Genomic DNA, 24390 nt, shown 5'->3' on the forward strand with positions numbered 1-24390 from the left:
TAAAAGAATACAGAGAAAAATATAAGAGAGCTATATTATGTGTAAAAGTAGATAAACAAAAATCATGGGAAGACTTCATTAAGAATACAGAAAATAAATACCAGGAAGATTGCCAAATGTTCTGGAGGCTATTGAAAAAGTTTAAGAATGGAAGAAAGAAAACACAATATAAAAGAAATCAAAGATGATAAAGGTGACATGAACACAGAGGATAAGGATATCCTTGATGTCTGGAATAATTACTTTCAAAGACTGTTAAATGAAACATGCAGTGACAGAACAGTAACAGAAAATTTTCATGAGGAATGCAAACAGGAATATATTATTATTACATGACACCTCCAGGGAGTTCAAAGACTCATCATGGAGGGTACCTACACTACAACTCTCCGTTTCTACCACTCATCCACAAATACAGCAAACCTTATCATCTACACCAATGCCATCTGCTGCCTACTACCACTATTAGTATTTTCACCGACAATCACAAGCATCTATGCCCACAGCAGGATTTGAACCCGCAGCCTTTTGGCTGGACACGCTAACCACTCGGCCAACCAGATGACAAAATACTACCATTTACATTAATAAAGATCAAACTTTCACAAAACTCACTCTGTTTCAAGCTAGGGTAATGTGGTAACTTTTTGACCTCTCTATAAATAAGCATTCAAATTTAAAATGGCATGTATGCAAAAGGTGGGTCTTTCACGAGAAGATCCTGGGATTCATTCTGCACTACACCAGATTTTTGGGTCTATTTTATCAAGGATTCAGGATTGATGCTCTTGTATTCTCAAAGAACATCTGTTTGTTCAAAGTATAAGGAAGGTAATATTGAGAAGAGTTTATTAACAGGAGAAAAAAAAAAGAATGCTATACCATATATATCAATACTTGAAGTAGAAAAAGCTAGCAAAAACTTGAAATGTGGAAAGGCAGCTGGATCAGAAATGTTTGAATATGGATGTATAAAAGTTCTGTAGTGGCTGCACTGCATAATTCAGAGGGTCTGGTCAGAAGTTCAAATACCAGATAATTGGAGTAGGGCTCTCATAATGCAATGTAATGGAATAACTACAGCAAAAGAAATAATTAAACAGAAGTTATAATTCTATCTATTCTATTCTATCAGTGGTCCTAACAGGCACTTATGGGTCCCTGACTTTTCCAAGTATTCTTGGACTTTGCAACCGTAACTCAAGGATAAGGTGGTTAGCCCTATGCCTCCTGGTGTATTTTACGGGGCCACTTTGGCTGTTCTGGGGAACAAAAAACCAAAGTTTCTGGGTGAAAAAAAACTCCTACCTCCATATGAGATCGGCTAACTCAGCTTTTGTGAAAAGAGACCAGTAAAGGTCCCTCAAATCACTGACGGGAATCAAACCCAAGTCTTTCCTGACCAAAGGGGGATTCGTCTATACTGACTGAGCTATGGAGGCTAAACAGCAGTTATAATAATTGCAATATTTCATATCTGTCACAGAGAAATCTTCAGAAATGCAATGTTAAAACTGTAATAACACACAAAAAAGCACACAAGAAGCAATAAGTGCAAGAAATTATATGAGACTACATGAAGATTAAAGTTCTATGAGAGGCATCCTCTCTGGGTGCTATTGTCTAGCCTTACATGTTGGGCTGAAGGATTAAAGTTTCCCAAATGAAATAAACTTGGTCGGATCAAACCTGGCTTAATAAATATGGCTGGATTAAGGCTTGCAAATTTTAATCTGACCATATTTATTAAGATTAGGTTGTTTTTTCAAAAATGCTACTGATTCTAAAAAGAATGAAGTTTGTATTTACTGTGATGGATCATGATAGTTTTATTTCATCCGATTCTGTGCAAGGTAACCAAATACATGGTCTGCTAGACCTGACTGACCATGGTCGTGAAGAAGAAGGTATTTTTTGTGTTCATCTAGATAGATGTTAGCAGATCTCCCAGTCTGATCATGAACCTTGTAAACACCTGGAATAGAGAAGGGAGGAAGTATGATGTAAGAGACAAATGAATAAATGTATATGGAATAAGAGAGAGATTAGTCAAAACATGAAATTAACAGTACACAAACGGCATTCAAACCAGTTTTAAGTTATGAATCTGAGAGTTTAGATTAGAAATAAAGCATCTGATCAAAGACTAGAGACCAGAGATATGAGAGTTGAGATTAGGGGAGTTAACAGATGATTCAATGGCTGTTTCATATTAAAAATGAATATATTAGAAAGGAAATAGACATTGTTAACATTCAAGAATGTGAGATTAGAGCTAATTTCAAGTGTTATGGCAACTTAAACACAGTGGCAGAGTATGGATTAACAAAACAGGTGTTTGATGTCAAGATGGCAGGAAAAAGACTCAAGAAGATGACTAAGATCTAAGTAGAGTGATTCAGTCTGAAGTGCCTTAGAAGAATGAAATGTAACATATTAAAATATTGGATTGCTGACAAGTAATAGACTATCTGGAGGAAAACTGCTGATGGGAGATTAATAATAATGAAAACTTAATCAAGTAGTGCTGGCATAGTTACCTGAATACCCCTTGAGGGTGCATTACGAATATTCAGGGTGAGCTAGATATGTGGTGCACATCCAAGGAATAACAATATCACTAATATTATATTTTTGCATTTATTCCCAGGGCGAGGGTGAGTTCTGAGGCAATAGCACCTAGAGGCTGTGAATGGTTGTCGTGTCAACCAATCCAATTGAATGAACCAAGTGAATGATGTCACTGAGGCACATATTAGGAAATTGATGACTTATGATGATAAACCTGCTTCAGAGATTCAGCAGTCATTTGTCATGAGTTACTGTTTTTGTTTTCTGAGTTTCATCCGTTTTCTGTGTGAAGTGTGAACTGATGTGGTAGGCAAGTTTTTATATATAATATAGACAAGTTTTTAATATATAATTTTTGATAAATTTATAACTTTTTTGCCCCTATTTACAATGGGAATCAGTATTGTAGTCAAAGGAGGTAAGACTCGTCCTCCTCTTCCAAATTTTACACCTGTGAGTAATTGAAATATACCAATCAAATATAGCAATTCTCCTTTATTATCGATTTCTAATATACGGTATCTTAACACAAACACATTGTCCCACTCTGTGAAGATTTACAATACAAATTTATTATTCTAATCACATATATACATAATATTTATAAATATACAATTCAAGTATTACTGTATTCTCTGTTGGTTTTTACATTTGTTTTTGGCTGATTATTTTGTTATAGAAAAAAATATTTTCCTTATATATATATATGTATATTTAATATATATAATTAAAGTATTCAAAGTTATCCTACAATTAATTGCAATAGACCAATTAAGATGAGCACTGATGTTTTATACACTCTTAAAACTTTCATACATCGATAAAAATGCAATCATACAGTCAAACTATTACGAATTTTGTAGTGCGGGTTGTGTAAGCAATGACAGCACACCCAACTGAAATGGGTATGCGACACCATTAGGGTACATATTAGGAAATTGATGACTTATGATGATAAACCTGTTTCAGAGATTCAGCAGCACATTCAACAGACATTCAGACAATTTCAGAACATTCAACAGCACAGCACAAATGAGTCAATGCATGTACAGGGTCATAGTTCATCAAGAAATTCCATATATATCCACAATATGCAGGATCTCCTTTGAGGTGAAGCCATTCATTTTGCTGAATGATTTTTAGATTGGGGAGGGGGGAGAAATAGTGTCAAATTCTAGTTTAAGGTCGTAAGGGTTGGAACAGAATGTGTGCTCTATTAATATATTTTTTTTGTTGCTGTTGTTTTGTTGATGTTTTTTTTTTTTTTTTTTGTTAACATATCATCCTTTAGAAATAGGTTTACAATATACTGAAATTGTCTGATGCCAGATGGAAAGTGTAAGAGGAGGATGTCCAGGAAAACTAATTTGGCATTCTTGTACTGATTTTATTTAGAAGTATTAACATCATCTGCAAAAAAGTTAAGAGGTGAGATTAATATCTCCAATTTTAATATCAGGTTTACACCACTTTCCTTCATAATGTGAACCATGTATGTGACGAATAACTTACCATGAACACTCGGTAGAGAATGGCAGCTCTACTCCAATTATCTAAAATTTGACCCTCTGACCAGGCCTTCTGAATTATGCAGTGTAACCACTGTAAAACTTCTATACCTCTGTATCTGAGCATTATCTATTCCAGTTGCCTTTCATATTTCATGTTTTTGATGGCTTTTTGTACTTCAAGTTTTAATTTATGTATTCCTGGTTGCATTCCTGCTGAGTGTTTTCACAACCATCATCTTGTCACTGCTTGTTTCATTTAGAAATCTTTCAAAGTAAATACTCCGAACATCAGATATCTAGAATATCTATCTTCAGTTTTCATATCACTTGATTCCTTTTATAGTACTCTTTCCTCAATTTGTAAGTTTCTTCAATAGTTTCTATAATATTTTGCAACCTTCCTGATACCTTTATGTTGTATGTTTTTATCAAGTCTTCCCATGACTTTTGTTTGGCTAGTTTTACACATAGCTTTACTTTTTTACATTGTTGTCTATATTCTCTAAGAGCACAAGCTGGCTGACTTACCAGGTATTTCAGGCACATTTTCTTGTTATTGATTGCCTCTTTAACTTCCTGAATCCACCAGGAATCTGATTTTTTTTCTCCTTGCAGAAAACCTCATCATATGCTTTTCTCACTGAATCAGCCAATGTTTTCTTCAAGGACTGAAACTGTATCGCTGAGGTTTGGTTCTTGTTTGCAAACTCTTTCATATTTTCTTAAATAACGTATGTATTTCAGTCTACAGTTCACTTCCAAAAGTTGCTCAACTTTGATTTGTTTTAAAACTTTCTTACACACTCTTCTTTTCAATAAGATATTCAATTTTTCCTGCTCAAAACTAAATGGTAATCACTTAAAATTTCACATCCTTTGTATTCTATAATGTCCTGAATCAGTTGAAAAACATCGGTATGAACAATAACACAATCAGTGAGACTTATTTCTTGCATCTTCTCCCAATGTGAATTTGTGCCCATTATGTTGGAACATAGTGTTAGTAATAACTAGTCCATGTCCTGAACAGGAATTCACAAGTATTTACCATGAATATTAGCTTTGCTCTTTTCTCCAAATTTTCCCACAACATCTCTTTATGTCTGGTAATCATTTCCTACTCTGCTGTTTAGATCTGTAGAAAAGACCAACTTTTCCTTTTCATTGTGAGGGCTGTTTTCTCTAATGTCTCAAAAAAAAATACTTGACTTCTTCTTTAGCAGAACTTTCTATGGGACCATAGGCACAACTAAATCTCATTCTGCATCATGGTTAAAGCCAATAAGAATGCAATTTGGTAAGCTAAATCTCACATTGTCAGTTTATCCTCATTCATTCAGTAGGATATGCGGGCAATTTGTCCAATTCTCACCATGAGAAGGTTAGCATTAGACACTAGGTTAGAAGACCTGGTCATGGAAGTAATAACCTTTATCTATATTGTTCATATATATTTTTTGTTTGTTTGTTATAATTCCATGATGATCTAATCTTTTAAAATAACTCTTAAAGAGCATCTGTGGTCTGGAAGGTTATTGAGAAACCACATCAAACAACTTTAATAATGAAATGTTTTCTAAGAAAAACTCAGTAACTAACTCATGTTATTAGTAATAAGAGGATTACTCTAAATTTATTTATTTTAGTTAAATATAAATAAATAAATAAACTTTTCGGGGCTGTTATATGCATTATATTTCTAATTGTATATATTTAATTTAAGCTTCTTAAGATAACAGCCACGACAAGTTTATTTATTAACTAATAAATAAACTTGTCCCTTAACTAATTATTATTATTTCATTTCTTTCTTTTTTTTTTTTTTTATTACCCCATACATGAAAGGTCACAGGACCTAATACACTAAACTACTAAGTGTGGGTAAGTGATTAAGAAGAAAGAGGTATCCTATTGATATGTTTCTTAAGATTTGGCATTGTACCAAATGGGAAAACAGTATGTGGAAAAATTGTTCCAAAGAATAGCAGAAGATGGAATGAAGGAAGATCGTGAAAATTTTGTTTGGTACATTTGAAATTGGACCATGTAGAGGTGTTGGCCATTGGCTGTTCTAGTCCTCATATGGTTAGAAGAAAGTTGAGGAATGGTCGCCATTTCAAAGGAGCAGCGACCATGAAAGTACTTATGGAAAAGGCACGGTGCAAAAACAGAGTGCCTATGGAAGTGATTGAAGGGAGTCGTGTGAGGGAAGGGTTACCTAATAAGTGGATTGTCTTCTGAATATCATCAAGAATTCTTAAGGATGGCTTGAGTGCACCACCCTGAATTTGGGAACAATATTCCAAGTGGTTGGATCTGAGACTTATAAAGTATTAAGGGTGGAGAGGAAAAGATGTTTTGAATGGAAAAGAACATCATGCTTTTTAGAGCCCAAGAGGCTATATGTATGTAATATGCATGTGCCAGGATAAGACAGTCAATCCAATAAGAAAAATATAATCTTTGAAAGAAACTGGAACATTATCAAAAGTAAGAGGGAGTGAGGTAGGATTATTCTTGTGGGTAATAAGTCAGGCCTGAGTTTTTATGGCATTGAACTTTACTAAGTTATCTTCACCCCATTTGAGAATGTTGAGGAGAACAGTGTTTAAGTCATTGGTTATGGAAGATCTTGAGGCTTCTATCACCTGAGTACTACAGGGTTTCTTTAATGAGGAAGAGGAATGAAGAGTACAGTCATTGGCAAAGCTGTGAATGAGATTTGAAGTCAGAGAGAGAATGTTATTAATGTAAAGGAGAAAGAGTGTGGGTCAGAGCACATAACCCTGGTGTACTACAGCAATGATAGAGAAATCTGATGAGAGGAAGCTATCCACCATGACACATAATTAACAACTGGTGAGGAAGCTAGAAATCCAATCACAGAGTGCACAAGGAAGGACATAAGATGGTAGCTTGTTCAGGAGGCCTCAATGCTAAACATGATCAAATGCCTTTGAAATATCAAGAGAGATAACATGGATTTCTCCAAATCTTTCCATGGCCTGTATCCAAAGGTGAATGAGATTAACTAGGAGGTCAACTGCAGAATGACAATGCAAAATCCATATTGATAACTGCTAATTAACTGAAGAGTCTCCAGGTAGTGAAGAAGCTGGTTGCTGATAATCTTTGCCATCACTTTTGAAAGTACTAAGGTGAGAGCAATAAAAGGAATAGAATGATAGTTACATGGCTGACTTTTGTCTCCTTTTCAGAAGAATAAAGGCTTGCTTCCATGTTGGTGGGAAGATGCCAGTAGAATATGATAACTTATATAGGCAATACAGGTTGGTTGTCAATTATGGAGCACAAGTTTTGAGCACAACTGGAGGAATACCATCTAGACAAGAAGTCTTATTAGTAGTGAGATTAATCAGGATTTTCATTATGCCCTTCTGGCAAAATTTCAGAAGAGGCATGCAGTGTTCAGTTTGTGGTAGTGTGAGAAGTGATTTGTATTGATCATCCAGGCAAGAATTGGAAGAAAAAACTGATGCCAACAGGTCTGCCTTTTCCTTGGGTGAGGTTAACATGGTGCATTTGGGATGTGAGAGAGAGAGAGAGAGAGAGAGAGAGAGATGGAAATAGAAAAGGGGAAAACAGAAGTTATGCCCAACAGCCTTTACAAGGGACCTGAAAGCTCAAATGCCAGTTGAACAGAAGACTAGTTTATTGTATTTCATTCTTATAAAGTCCGCTTGGGAATCGATAACTTTTTTACACTTATTTCAGGCTGTAATGTAAGTTGAATGAGAAGCTGTTTTTAATTTAAGCCATTGAACATACACTGCATTTTTATCATGGACTGCAGAGGTGCATTTTTTGAGAACCAGAACTTGGATACTGGTTGGGAGTTTGCAGTGGAGTGGGGAATGAAGGCTCTCATTCCAGTGAGGATTGTTTGTTATTAAATCAATACAGATGTTTGGATTGGGAGAATGAAAGCAGCAATCTGACCATGTAAAAGAGGCATAAAAATTCCAGAGGTCATTCCAGTTGGCACAACTGTAATGCCATAGGATATGAGGCTGGGATTATCTGAGAGGATGAACTGAGAAAGTGACTTGAATAAGACTGTAGTCAGAGTTGCCAAAGAGATAGCAGACATCCACAGTGTATTTGGAGGGAGATCTAGTTTAATAAAAAAAAAAAAAAAAAGGTCCAGAGTGCTGGAAGAATTATGAGGATTTTCTGGTATACTGGTTTGCAGATTAACTATTTGTGTCAGGTCGTGACTGATGGCAAACAATTCAGCTTCCCTTCTGGCTTGACCTGTGAAGCTGGAGCAGGAGAGGCAGTTTATGTTATGGATGTTGAAGTCTCTCTTAGGAAGACAATCTTACAATTTGGGTAATTAGTTTGTATGTAACCAATTTTTAGTGATAAGCAGTTGAAAAGGATGGCATGGTTGTTGGGGTTAGGGTAGCAATAAAGGCATCAAATGAAGATAATAAGCCAAAAGGCTATGTACCGGCGAATTTGTTAATTAAGAGGGAGATGTTAAATCCTGTTTTATTTTATTTTATAGCCGGGTACAAAACTCGGGTCGAAATCCATCGACATCCATAGAGTTTCAATGCCGAAAAAACTATCGGCGGAACCAAGTGTAAATGATCACTTGGGTAGTACAACACCAGGGCAACTCCATGCAAAGGTGAAGCAAGTTCCATCACTAACTTTAATATTCTCTCATAATGTAAAACCCAGCTCCTAAGAGATGTATAAATACTGTTTTACATTATGAGAAGAGGTCACTACCAGACTGGTTTCAACCTTTTTTGAGGTCTCATCAGTGAGTAAGTAAACCTGGAATATCAAGGTTTTAAGTGAACCGAAACTTACATAATTAACAAATTCGCCTGTAAAATAGCCTTTCGACTTATTATCTTTGTAATTAAAAATATTTAACAATATATAGTACACCACTTCGGCAATTCGATAGTAGAGGTATGTAAGTTTCGGTTCACTTAAAACCTTGATATTCCAGGTCTACCAACTCACTGATGAAGACCTCAAAAAAGGTTGAAACCGGTCTGGGTAATGACTTCTTCTCATAATGTAAAACAGTATTTATACATTTCTTAGGAGCTGGGTTTTACATTATGAGAGAGAATATTAAAGTTAGTGACGGAGCTTGCTCCACCTTTGCATGGAGTTGCCCTGGTGTTGTACTACCCAACTGATCATTTACACTTGGTTCCGCCGACAGTTTTTTCGGCATCGAAACTATGGATGTCGATGGATTTCGACCCGAGTTTCGTACCCGGCTATAAAATAAAACGGGATTTAACATCTCCCTCTTAAGCATCAAATGAAGGTTGTAAAGTGAGGCAGGGAAATCTTATGCCAGAGCAGGTCAAAAAGTGGAGATTGCAGGTTGGATGCCTTTGACAAAGGATATCAAATTTTACAAAAGTACATATTCCTCCTTTTTTGCGGAATGCGTCATGCGGGTTGTAGTTGTGATAGTTGAGGTGGGCTGTGGTCATGGACAATGGCAAGTGGGGTTCTGTTAGAAAAAGGAGATGGCTATATGGTGGGGGTGTATATCACTGATGTTTGTAGTGAGCCTCAAATGTTGGTGAAATGGATGTGAAAATGTTTTTATTGAAAAAAAATTTAATGTTCTTTTGGGGTATTTGGGGCATATGTTTATTATTTAAAAAAAAAAAAAAAACTATTGTATTTTTCATATTTTTAGTTTTTTTTGTGTGATTTTTTTTATGGGAGATTTTTTTTGTTTCTGCAATTAAGATTGACTTTGTTGTGTAGAGATGTTTTGATTCAGAAAACATAAAGGGCAGGGACTTGCGTATATATATAACTCACACAGGGAGTGCCCAGATTTCATTCCAAGTGTGGTCGTGGACAGTATTCCTTGCATACACATTAGCTCATCTGCCTGCTTTACAGACAGAATATTTATATAAGATCACATTATAAGCTCTTACCTTTCCTTTTCAACATATAGGAATAAAAACAAACGATATCTGATTGGGTTTTGAAAACTCAGGAAATGAAGAAGTTCAAGCAAATAAAACTTGTTTGATTTTTTTTATCTTGAGCGGGTACAACTGGTTGATTGGTTCGAGGAAAGAGAATAATTATTCAGCTTTAAGTTTTTTTTTAATGCTTCAAGCATGGCAAGTACTTTGAAAAAATGCATTACATCATGTGTGTCTAAGAAGTTTTACTAGAAGATATGAAAAAAGAAAAAGTGACTATTTAGGCTTGTAAACTAAGTTTGGTTGGTAAGCGCAGGGTTCTCTAATCAACTCCTAACACAATTACTATGGTACTTACATTCTATAGGTTTATAATCTTTCATGGGTAAAATTCACATATATATATATATATATATATATATAAACAAATAGCTGCTTATCAAGTAGCTATCCATGGGTGACCTTAAAAGTACTAATTATACAAAATGCAGATCGTCTCCCCCCCACCCCAGAAACCAATTGTATTCACAGAGATTCAAGTTAAAGATATGAATGAAGATATAATTCGAAAAACATTACTAAACTGCTGTTCGATAATTTAACAGTAATTTTATTCACTAGTGTGTTAATATATAATTAACACTTCATGCAAAAGGCATATTCTAGAATTTTTGTTCTTGCTGAGTAAGCAATTTATTAGTGTGTTATATTGACAGGCAGCAAACTTGTTGATTTACAGGGAAGATGAAACCTGAATAGTTAAATCTCAGCAATCACTTAATTACAACAAGCAGAGAAAATTAATGCTATCCAATATTATTTTGTTAATAACTGTAATGGCTGCCTTATTGCATCAGTTTACACACACACACGGCTGTGATCACTGTCACAAACACGAAACATTATCAAGAATTACAGAAACAGAATGAAATGTAAGAATTAAGAATGCAAGCATAAAACAGAAAAATTAAGTGATTTTTCCTGTTTTCGATGTGATGCCAACTTTGTTTTTAATTCTATCCAAGAGTATTGAGTTACAACTTAATATGTAACTTTCAAATGCCATTTTAGGAATCGAAGTAATGACAAATTTAAAGCTAAATTATTATTAATTTTTTAAATTTACTTACCTAATTCACTTAAAGTAGCAAGTGCAGCTTTAACCAAGAAGTCTCTTTCTTGATTCCCATCATTTGCTATTGCTACAAGGCAACTGGTAAAGGCACAAGGAAAAAGCAATGGTTCGACACAAAGTAATTTTCTGACTAGACGTAGAGACTGTATGCGCTCAATTCTATTATCCAGAGCAATATCTAAGCTCCTACATATTAAAAGTGGTAACTGCAAATGACAAAAAGCTGTAACAGATGCCCTGTCGCGAATTATGTGTCTCATAGCTCTCAAACCAGCAGCTCGAACTTCACATGATCCGTGAAAAAGGACAACCCTCAAGCTAGGGAAAACAAAAACATGAATTAAGTTTTTCTAATAATTATAATGTATTTCAAATGATGTGAGAATTAATCATTTCTCTCTCAATCACCCAAACATATTTATTATCAAAGATGTTAATCCATCCCAATATTTTTTGAGTTCAAGGCTACACTGTGAGTGGTCAACGTATATAGAGCTCATGTAAAATTGGTGAATTTTATCTGTTTCATTAGATTTTTGCCCTTTATATTATATTAGTGAAGATTTTCATGTGTTTATAGGATTTAGTGTTTTCAATACATTTTTATTTTATAATAATGGTAATATTTACTGGACTTCTGCTCAGGACACAGACTAGGTTCATTACTAACACACCATGTTTCAACATAAAGGTGTGCACAATTTCACATGGAGAAAAGACAGAAGAAATAAGAAAAGTCTCATTGACTACGTCATTGTTGATAGTAACATCTTCATGCTCATTCAGGATACAAGAGTATACAAAGGATTTGAAATTGGAAGCGACTATTACTTAGTACTAAGCAGGATAAAATGGATATCATATCAAAAAGAACAGTACGTGAGAAACTTCTAAAAAGAATTAAAGTTGAGCAGCTTTTACAGGTAAATTATAGATTCGACTGTACAAACATTATTGAAGAAATAAATGAAACAAATCGAAAACAAGAACCAAAACTTGGAGTCTCGGTGGCAAACTCTGAAAAAACATCGACTGATTCAGTTAGAGAGGTATGTGGTGAAGTTACCTATAAGGATATAAAAATCCATGGTGGATACAAGAAGTTAAAGAAACACTTCTGGAAAAGAAAAAAGCATGCCAAAAGTTTCTAGCAAAGAAGTTGGCAAATGTCCAAAAGAATACAGAGAGAAAGGTAAGAGAGCTAAGCTATGTGTGAAAGTAGCTAAAAAAAAAGTCATGGGAAGACTTTGAGGTAAAAATATACAAGTATCAGGAAGGTGGCAAAATGTTCTGGATGCTATCAAAGAAGCTTAGATATGGAGGTGTAAAAATAATCATAATTAAAATTCTGAATATTTTTACGAATTGTTTATGTTAGTATGTTTATTAGTTTTGTTTTCATAACACGCATTGTCGGCACTTGCGATGCGCCCGTTATGGAATTGTTTTGTCCAAGGTGATATGTAAAGAAGTTAAAAAATTGATGTACTTACTAGATTTGATCTTTGTATTACTTAAAAGAATTTGATTGTGGTTTGAAATATTAAGTTTTGTGTTTTATGAAGACATTCTCTCTTGTCGCTAACGGAGACAGCGTGTCAGCCATTTATACCTAACTTTCTCGCTTGCCACTTTCGAGGAGTGCGCATGCTCGCCGAGAAGTTTGATGAGTGATTGACAGCTGACAAGAAAGCGTTCGGTATCTGAGTAATGGCTGTAAACAAGAGAGCGTTCGGGAGAAATTTAGAACACAGGCCGGCAGATATTTAGGTTCGGAGGAACTTACGTTTTTTTTTTTTTATGTGACAGTCAGAGGAAAATTAATAGTATATTCCGAAAAAGGAATCGTGGAACTATTAAGTTTTAATGTGGAATAAGTATGTGGATAAATAAAAGAGAAATATTGCTATAAATCGTTTTAAAAGGAATACTGGAGGAAACACTAATTGAAAGATTTATAGTAGATTCCGAAAAGGGAATCGTAGAACTGCAAGTGAATTTTTTTATTGGAAGAGTTAAGACTGTCATTAAGCATTTAGTGAATAAAAGAAGAATTTGCTATTTACGTTCTAAAGGAATGTTCGAGAAAACTCTGATTAGGAAGTTTCATCTGTATTAAGGACGCCAGATCTGACTATTATTTCTACTAAAAAGAGACAGAATTAAGTCAGGAAGATTTTTATGTGTGCTACATGAGTGATGAAAAAGGATCCTGTAAAATGAAGAATAGAGTCATATATCTTCTGAAAAGGGCCTTGACAGAGAGAGAAACTGGCTATGAACATTTTGTCATTTTGAAAACAAAGTGTTTAGTCTTAAGTGTAAGTTTATTTTAAAAAGGCCTTGGATCCAATTAATTTGTAGTTATAGTTATGTAATATTGTTTGAAGTGTATATATATTGTTTTAGTTTTATTAAATGTGTTTATTTTGTATTTGGTCTTAAGTCAGTGATTAATTGGATTCTGAAAGAAAGAGTTAAGATCATTGCGCCAATTGGAGTGAACCCTTGTGCACATAATAAAATATAGGTACACTCGGAATAAAAAAATAATTGTTAGAAACAGAGATCATCTCTATGGTAGGATTAAATATTAAGATAAATATGAATATCCTCAATATAAAAATCCACCAATTATTAACAGAGGGAAGAGTACTGTAAAAAATCAAAGATGATAATGGTGACATGAAAACTGAAGATAAGGATATCCTAGATGTCTAGAATAATTACTTTGAAAGACTGTTAAGCGAACCAAGCAGTGACAGAACCATACCAGAAAATTTTCAAGAGCAATGTAAAGAGGAGTATATATCAATATTTGAGTTAGAAAAAGCCATCAAAAACTTCAAATGTTGAAAGGTAACTGGAGTAGACAATATTCAATCAGAAATGCTGAAGTATGAAGATATAAAAGTTTTGCAGTGGCTACACTGCATAATTCAGAGGACCCGGTCAGAAAGTCGAATTCCAAATAATTGGAATAGAGCTGTAATAGTTCACATCTAAAAAAAAAAGTGTTCCAGATAAGATTTATGCAAGCATACTTGAAAAAATGTTGAGAAAGATTGTGGAAGAGAAACCTGGAGAAGAACAAGCTACGTTCAGGCCAAATAGAGGTTGTCAAGATCAGATTTTAACTTTAAAACAGATAGTTGAGAAATTATGGGAATATGACAAGGATCTGTACTTAAGTTTTGTAAATCTGGAAAAGGCATACAAGAAATTGTCCACAGAAAATCTTTTCAAAATACTACAATTATATGGAGTGATTGGAGCATTATACAGAGCAATACACAGTCTATATTTAAGTTATCAGTCAGCAGTTAGAATTGAAGGAAATACAGAAAGATGGTTTGATGTAAAATTAGGGATAAGGCAAGCATGCACATTATCTCCACTCTTATCCATCATCTATATGGATCACATTATGAAAGAAAGTGGCATCAAGCCTGATATTAGAATGGGAGATGTCAAACTTAGCTCTTCGCTTTATGCAGATGATGTACTCCTAAAAACATCTAGTGCAAGTCTCCAGAATTCACCAACTAAATTGAATAACAGCTGTAACAAATCTGGCATGAAAATCAGCAACAAAAAGACTAAAGCTATGAAAATAGGCAAGAACATAGAAAACTTCGGCTAATTCAGAATGAAGATACTATAGAACAAGTAAAATATTTCAGCTATTTAGGCACAGTTTTTAGTGACGATGCCAAGTTAAATCTATAAATAGACAAAAGAATAAGCAAAGCTGGTATTTTGGGTAGCCAGCTGAATAAATTTATATGGAATAAGACAGAAATTAGCCAAAACACCAAACTAGCAGTATACAAGTGTTTAAACCAGTTTTAAGTTATAGATCTGAGAGATGGATTAGAAATAAATCACTTGATCAAAGACTAGAGATCACAGATATGAGGGTTCTGAGAAAAATTAGTGAACAGATGACATCAATAGCAGAATCATATTAAAAATGAAGATATTAAGAAGGAAAAGCTGACACTGTCAGCATTCAAGAATGTGTAAGTAGAGCTAACACAAGGTGGTTAGAAAGGTTAAAAAAACAGGTGTTTGATGGCAGGAAAGAGACTGCATGGAAGAACAAGGTCTAGGTGGACTGATTCGGTCAGAAGTGCCTTAAAAGCATGAAATGTGAGATATGACAATATTGGAGTGCTCATAAGTAATAGACTGATTTTGAAGAAATTTGTTGATAGGAGATTAATAATAATCTAAACTTAATCATATAGTGCTGTCATAATAACCTGAACACCCCTTGGGAGTACATATCAGGAAAATGATGATGATTTTTATTGAGATATTGCAATATTAAATGCAGCTGTAAAATGATGTCAAAAACACACAAGAAATGAAATGTTAACAAGAACAGCAAAGTCGAGAACAAGAAGACTTGCCCACTAAAGACATCGTTAAAAAATATCTTAACCTCCGAAATCACAAAGTTAAAACATATTATTAGACAGATGGCATGGGAATTACAGAAAGTTGATGGGTTTTAAAGGAACATAGGGAGGATTAAAAAGTTAAGCAGCAAAATGGGGAATCAACAAAGAATGGAATCAGATAAGTTAGTACATACAAAAATCAGGTAGGTAAAGTTGATTGTAAAATATGCCATTGATGACCAGGTGTCACTTAGTTTTCACAGAACAAAATTAAAAATACATCACATGCGATTAAAAAACAAAAAAAGAAAAGCACAAGAGATTATAATTCTAGTAAGTATGAACTTAATACTGAATTTAATGCGATAAGTTCAGTAAGAGAGAGAGGGAATATGCAATGATTGTTAGTAGAAGCAACAGTGAAGAGCAAGAAATTGAAAAAAAATCATAAGTATATTACCTAGAAATGAATCAAGAAGAGGGATGTGATGGCAAATCATTTGATGCACAGGCTGTGCAGAAGAAATGGAGGCAAGTTTTTGGATGTGTGGAGTAAGTGTTAGGGAAAAGTTTGCATAACAGGGACAGCCTGCATTTGAATGCATTTAGTATCAGGAATCTTTAGGAATTATTAATTGGCATGAGGCCTAACACAGAGAGTCAGGGAAACTAAATTATGATGAGAGGAATGGTGAGAATCCGTGTGTGTGAAAGAGCTACAGTGTTACATAACTATGTTAACTGGAATGGGTATTATCACAGAAATGATAACAAGCCGGCCTGGTTGGCCGAGTGGTTAGCATATCTGCTCTCCACCCAAAAGGCTGCTGGCTTGAATCCTGCCATGAGCACAGATGTTTGTGATTGTCTGTGAAAATAGTGGTGGTCAACGGTAGATGGCTTTGCTGTACATGATGAAGGTAGTTGCGGCTAGTGGGGTGGTGGAGACGGAGAGTTGTAGAGTAGGTACTCTCCCTTGATGAGTCTTTGGACTCCCTGGAGGTGTTATGTAAGAAGAACAACAACAAAGATCTCTAAGTTGCCTGACTATCATAAGCATGCAGGAAACTTATTATATATCTACATGAATACTAGAAGTACAAGGAACAAAGAGTAGGAGTTTGTTGCCTTAGTATACATTGGGAACTCAGACCATAGACATTAGCGAGACCAGACTATCAAAGGCAGACATACTAATGTGAAGGGGACAGTATCTTTAGGAAAGATGGACAGGAGAGAAGGAGATGCACTGCTAATGATACTGGATGACTTCAAGTTAGGACTGCAATACTGGTCATAGTTTTTCATTGGCAGTAAGCTTGAAGCCATCTGGTGTGAAGTGGAGTGTAACAAGATCAAATACATGGGATGTTGTTACAAACCTAGGATTGGTTGTTGGTGATAACAAAATGCATCACCAAATCAGTCTTATGATTGCCAAACAAGTACTCATCATGGGGGACTTTAATTATCTGAACAATTATTGGGCAGCATTGAAATCTTATGAGAAGAATGAAACTGAACTTACAGAGATGTTGTGAGAAAACTTGAAGTAGCACGTGGCAGAAGAAAATTGAGGTCAATGTTATGCAATAATAATGTTGAGAGTGGGGAAGGGAGGTCAGTTAAAGTCATGACTGTTCTACCTCTTGTTGGTGCCAGTAATCATGCTGTACTGATCTGGAAAGTGGTTATGGATATTCCATTAAAAAAAGGTTACATGCTGAACAACAAGCAGGAAATTATGACGGACTGAGGAGGATATTAGGTTCTGTCCCGTGGTATTAGTTAGATGGGGGGGGGGGGGGGGGAACTGAGCAGTACATGGAATACATTTAAAAAATACTTAAATGATACAATATCAAAATGTGTCCCTAGAGTTCGAAGAATAAATAGACTAGGAGTGAAGTGGATGTGCAATCTTATTAAGCATGAGATTCTTAAGAAAAAAAATGATGTGGAAGGAATGCCATGTGCATTAGGATGATGATAATTATGAAAATTATAGAGTTACAAGTATTGTACAGAAAGCTAAGTCTGAGTATGAAAAGAAGCCTGCCCTGCAACCTAAAGACAACTTAAAGAATTCCATCATTATGCTGAACTTAAAGTCTTTAAGTTCAGCATAATGATGCATGAAAAAAAACAAATGTGAAAGAATAATTACCGAATGCAGATTATATGCATGTGACAGATGGAGAAGAGTGTTCATCTAATGACCGTTCATTTTGCTAAGAGCTATCGACGTGGCGTATGCAACATTGACATGAAACTCTTCATACACCTGAGTCTTTTTATCCATTGAAGAGGTAGCATTAATGGATAAAAAGACTCAGGTGTATGAGAAGGAGATACTAGATCTGTTGCCTAAGCTGAAGAAGAATTTTGCAATCAGAACTAATTGGCTATCAAAGAAGTTTGTTCAGATGAACTGGCTATACCTTTGAAGCCCTCTGCATCTTGTAGTACAGATTTAGTCAATTTAGACTTAGTCAAATGGGAAGTAGACGATTTGAGGACTGAAATAATCAAAGAGATGGATTTAAAGTTAAAATCTTTTGCCATAGCATAGGAAAAGATATTGGAGATGGTTACTGAATTAAAATCTGATCGTTCACAGGTGTCAAATAGCTAAGAGAAGTCAGGACTATCACAGCCTAGAGGAAGTAAAAGATTTCTTGGAAAACAACAGATCCGATGTTACAGATGCAATGGTTTGGGACACATTTCAAGAATTTGTCTGGCTATGGTGCCCAAACAAAATCAAAAATCACTTCCTCTTAATTCTTCTCATCTCTCTTTAAATATAATACAAAAACTGGCCAAGTTAAAACTTTGTTCTCCAAAGGTTTTATGTCCAAACCAGTCTTAAAGCTTTCCAACTTCGAAAATTTTAACTACCTTAGTGTCTGCAGAAATAGAACCCATAACCCTGCAGAGGTCACGGCTTCTCCTAAAGACAAACGCCCAACTTTATCTCTTCCAGGAGTTTATCAAATTTCTTGCACCTGTGATCTCTCCTATTTTGGACAGACTGGACGTTCTCTTGAAAAAATAATCCAAGAACATCAATCCTCCATTCTTCACAAAAACCTGAAAAGTCTGGATTGGCTCAACACGGGATTGAAATTGACCACAGCATCTTTTAGTCAAGGACTCGCCTCTTACATAGATCATGTTATAGTTTCGAACATTTGTTCAAGGAAAGCGTGGAGGCCTTGCTCCATCATCCCAATCTGAATTGTAATGACTGTATATCTATATCAAAAATCTAGAAAAGTCTAATCAAGATTACTCATTAATTTTTTTTTTTTCAATCATGTCTCTACTTCAAAATATTCCGTTTTATACTTAATACTTAGTGATATAACATCACGTGGCGTGTTCTATTTTTAACGATCTATTGTTAGTATTCTAGCTTGTATTTTTTAAAACTGTTCTTGTAATACCACTGAGGATTTTCCTCCTATTCACCAAACTCTGTAATCTACATTCCAGTTATGAGCTAAAGTCATGTGAAGCATTAATAATCAAGTGGGCAACAAAAGTAATGATTAGATATCAGAGGAAAATCAACATTGCATTTATTAATCATATACTTTAAAGAAACATGTATTAGACCTATTTATAGATATTATATGGCTCACACATTTGAAAATCTAGAATTTGATTCAAAAACCCCACTATATTTCAATCAATGCAACATAGGCATCATTGGGGAGAGAAAGACCAGTAATTACATTCAAAACATTAATGATAAGAATGAGTCATGAATTCATGTGTTGAATGTAGTTACCAGTCATTCTTCCTGATGATGTCCATGTTACATTGGATGGAATATATTGCAGTATTTGATTGTATTTATTAATTGTAAAGAATTATTGAATGTTTTTTGCAAAAAGTTCTGCAAAATATCTAACTTCGGCTCAGAACAAAGTTGTTCCTTGTCTTGAATGAATGAAGAACTGACCTTAATTCATTCAAATATGATCCCCCTCTCAACAAAGTAGCTAAGACTTTGTTTTCTGAACTGAAGTTAGACATTCATGGATGAGATTAATGCCAGCTTGGATGTATGATGATTAGTGAAAGAAGCAGATCTTAGATATCAATATGTTTTGCATTCATTTTAGAAATTATGAACTTTACAACCGTGTTATAAATAACTCTTAATTTCCTAACGTTTCAATCTTCATATTAAGATCATTATCTGGCGTATCTACAAATATACAAGGGGTCAAGCTGAGTTACATTACACACAATAAGCTAAAGAAACAATAATTTGATCACCAGTTATTCTACTAGCATGACCTCTAGTGAAAAAAAAAAAATTACAAATTAATTAATTACTTAGAAACTACATCAAAGCTAAATTCTATTTAAGAAAACATGAGAAAAACATTCTTTCTTATAGATAGTCTTCTTTCAGTAACAATGATGTCCTATTTTTAACATTACAATTGTTATTTTAGATTTAGGATTCTGGATTACATACAGTACTGTTTATAGTTAACTCTTAGAGAGAACAGTTCTGTGGGTAGAATATGTGCCTTCCATATGTTTGGAATTTTTAGACCATCATTATTGTTCAGATTGGGATGGTTAATAAGAATCTCACAGGCTTGCTTAAATTTGCATTCATACCATGTTTTGGCGTGATGTAAACAACTGGTACTTTTCTGGTCAATTCTATGCAAAGTGTTCAGGTCATGATCAGAAAGGCCAGCTTCACCATAGTTATTATATAGTTATCTCCTCCCACATTAATCATGCTGTTTAGACTCAAGCAAAACCATAAGTTGCACCGGCAAACACAGTATCTGTTCTTTTAGTGTTACACGGTGATCAGCATTCATTTCAGAAAATTATGGACTTTACAACTGTGTTATAAATAACTATTTTAATTTCCCGACATTTCGACCTGCATATTAAGGTCATAATCTGGAGTATATACAAATATACAAGGACAAGCTAGTTACATTTCACACAGTATGCTAAAGATACAATGACTTGATCAACGGTTATTCTAATAGCATGACCTCTAGTGAAAATATAATATAAAAATAAAAAAAAATACAGATAAAATTAAAAACATTAATTATTTAAAAACTACATCAAAGCTATATTCTATTTAAGATAACATCAGAGAACACATTCTCTTACAGTAACAATGATGTCCTAATTTAACATGACAATTCTTATATTAGGTTTAAGATTCTGGATTATCTACAGTCCTGTTTATAGTTAACTCTTGGGGGGGGGGGGTTCCGTGGGTAGAATATGTGCCTTCCATATGCTTGGGATTTTTAGACCATCATTATTGTAAGATTAGGGTGGTTGATAAGAATCCTACAGGCTTCCTTAAATTTACATCCATACCATGTTTTCGTGTGATGTAAACAACTGGTGCTTTTCCATTCAATTCTATGTAAAGTGTTCAGGGCATGATCAGAAAGGCCAGCTTCACCATAGTTATTATATTTAATGTGTCGTTTATGTTCCTTTTGTCTGATAGGAATTGTGCATCCTGTTTCCTCTATATATGGTTTATATAGGGGAAAGACCTGGTTTTGAGTAGCAGTCAAGTTTTTTCTCGTAGCCTGGATCTGTTCTCTGAGTAACGCTTTCTCCATGCATTTTAAAATGGTGTAGGGACAGCAATATCATTCCAAATTGCATCAAACTAAAGAGAAAATTTACCTCAACAAAGGAGCAACGAATATACCACCACATGGAGAAAGCGTTGCTCAGAGAACAGATCCAGGCTACGAGAAAAAATTGGCCGCTCCTCAAAACCAGGTACAAAATGAAAAATCTGAACTTTCAAGTTACTTGAACGCAGATATTTGGATTATCCTCGAAAAGATTACAGAACGGCAAACCATATCCTTCAAACTACGAAAGAAAATCTCGTATCCAAATTTCATAGATTAAAAGAGCGACAAACCAATGGACATATTCGAATTTCTCCACTGTGAATGTTAACAACCAACAGGAGCCGCCAATCGCCGGCAGGTTACAGTAACGTAGTCAACCTATCCAACAACGCTTTAAACAAAGATGAACTCTTGCTACTCAGCAATGCTCTAAATTTTGTCGTAGCACCAAGATCGATGAACAAACTGGATTTTATTTGTAATACTGAAAGCGGCTTAAGGTTCATCCCAAATAACATAGCAGACAAAATACGTTTAGAAACTGCTAACATTTTTAGACCATATAAAAAATTTTAGACCATATTTAAATATAAATCATAAGAAAACAATAACAAGTAACTTAACGAAACACGAATTAACGGTGCTGAAATCATTAAAATCAAATCCGAACATAACTAGAGCCGATAAAGGAAGTGCCACCGTTATTCTAAACCGAACCACTTATTTAGAAAAAATTAATCTGCTAGTCTCAGACAATAGTACATACCAATGTGTTAACTACGACCCAACCAATAGAATAAAAAAGAAAACAGAGAAACTACTTAAATCTATTACTACATGGCCTGAAGACACAGTCAAAAAAACTATTTCCACACAACGCTCATTCCCCCGATAATTTACAGTCTACCTTCGAATATCTGGCCGACAGTCGAAGGTATAGATAGATAGCCCAAATTATCACCTATCCAAGAAATTAGCGGCAACACTTAAGGAGCTGGTAGGTCATTCCCCCTCCTATATCAGAAACACACAACACTTCATAAACATAATCAAAGACATTACATTAGAAAAAGATGATTTATTACTAAGTTTTGACGTCTCTGCCCTCTTTACAAATGTCCCAATCAATTACACAATACTTCTTTTACAGAACAAATTCCCTCCAGATATCATGGTGCTCTGCATGTATTACGTTCTGGTTATTTTGTTTGGCAAAACATTTTCTACTTACAAAAAGAAGGCACAGCCATGGGCTCGACATTATCCCTCCTATTGCTAACTTTTATATGGAACATTTTGAGCAACATGCTCTAGATCGTCTCCTTTAAAACCCAAAGTCAGGCTTAGATACGTTGATGATGTTTTCGCGATCTGGTCCCATGGCTGCCAGACACTAGACACTTTACTTAGCCACCTAAATAAACAACACAAACACATACAGTTCACAATGAGATTGAAAAACAGAACACACTTCCGTTTCTAGATACACTTGTCACATGTCTTCCTTCTGGCAGTCTTTCCTTCACTATGTATGTACCAGAAGCCAACACATACTGGTCAATATATACACAAACTCCTACCACACTCAACACAAAAACCAGGTGTCATTAATACTCTAAATAACAGGGCTTTGAAGAACTGCTCCAATGAACAAGCTCTGAAAGATGAATTTAAATTTATCAGCAATACTTTTCTAAAAAAATTTTACAGCAAAACATTATTAACAAAATTCTCTACAAGATCTCAATGAAAAACAAAGATAAACCAGACTACAATAAAACTATAACCATTCCTTACATTAAAGAGACATCAGATAAAATAAACAGAATACTATAAAAATACAACCTCAAAGCCACCTTTAAACCTCCTGCAAAATTAAAAAGCTTACTCAAATCATCCAAAGACCCATTCCCTCCACTGGCCCACCCTAGAGTATACCGTATTTATTGCACCTGTAATATACCATATATAGGGGAAACAGGACACACAATTATTATCAGACAAAAGGAACATAAACGATACATTAAATATAATAGCTATGGTGAAGCTGGCCTTTCTGATCATGCCCTGAACACTTGACACAAAAACACTTGACAATGGAAAAGCACCAGCTGTTTATATCACACCAAAACATGGTAAACACAAATTTAAGGAAGCCTGTGAGATTCTTATCAACCATCCCAATCTGAACAATAATGATGGTCTAAAAATCCCAAGCATATGGAAGGCACATATTCTACCCACAGAACCTTTCTCTCTAAGAGTTAACATATCCTGGATAAGAATTCAACATGGAGAGATGGGGAACCAGCTTCAGCTGGTTCTCACATATAGCAGGTATGCATATGCTAAATTAATGTTCAGCTGAATTGGTTAGTCCCTTAACTTAGTTGCCTGAGTCTCAGCTCAAGAGGTAGTGGAAAGAATGTATGATATTCCCATTACAAAAGGGTAGTGCAAAAACTGATGTGTCCAACTACCAACATCTCTGGAATGGATGTTAAGATTTTATAGTAGGTAAGAACCCACATACAGAAATGGGTTGACAAAACAAGTTATTATAAACCATCAGTATATATATCTATACAGATGTTCAACAGTATTTTTATTTAATTATAAGGGATGCATGTATGTAGACTTCAATTTTCTTTTCCTGATTATCAGTTTCAGTTGCCAGTGCATTTGAGTTGTGAGAAGAGCACCATTTCTTTTTATATACAGTAGAACTCGGTTAGAATGAATTCCATGGGACCGCATATATTTGTTCGTAATAACTGTTATTCGTTATATCCAAGAAGGTCATAATTTGAGCGAATTAAAAATGTTTTCAGATTTTTCTCAGCATAGATATATTGGGTAACATAAATACATATGTGCATACATACATACACATGAACAAAAATTTATTTTTAAAACTACTCATTTTTACATAAAAAATCATCAAGCGTGCTTTGCTTTGCACAAGACGCATATTTCATACGATTGAAATTGTTCCTTATACCGTATAAGATGCTTGAATGTGTCGTCTGAACTTACAGATCGCGATTCCATAAATCTTGTTAAAATATGTAAAGCACTTTCTGCTTCACACCAGGTAACGATTTTCTCACTACTGCTATTTTCTTCCTCGGAGTCACTACTACTATTATTTTCTTCTGGTGT

General features: G+C 34.7%; 1 protein-coding gene across 2 annotated transcripts in view; it reads right to left on the reverse strand.

Annotated features, from left to right (window-relative positions):
* rictor (rapamycin-insensitive companion of Tor) overlaps positions 1 to 24390 on the reverse strand; it is a 955009-nt gene that overhangs the window by 852188 nt on the left and 78431 nt on the right. For both annotated transcript variants that reach the window (XM_090406113.1, XM_090406114.1), the window contains exon 4: positions 11161 to 11483. In XM_090406113.1, the coding sequence (XP_090262239.1) occupies positions 11161 to 11483 (323 nt within the window). The remainder of the gene's footprint in view (positions 1 to 11160; positions 11484 to 24390) is intronic.

Source organism: Typopeltis vanoorti, chromosome 16, assembly GCF_054136105.1.
Source record: "Typopeltis vanoorti isolate ZY-2024b chromosome 16, IOZ_Tvanoo_1.0, whole genome shotgun sequence".
In the NCBI taxonomy this organism is placed as follows: domain Eukaryota; kingdom Metazoa; phylum Arthropoda; class Arachnida; order Uropygi; family Thelyphonidae; genus Typopeltis; species Typopeltis vanoorti.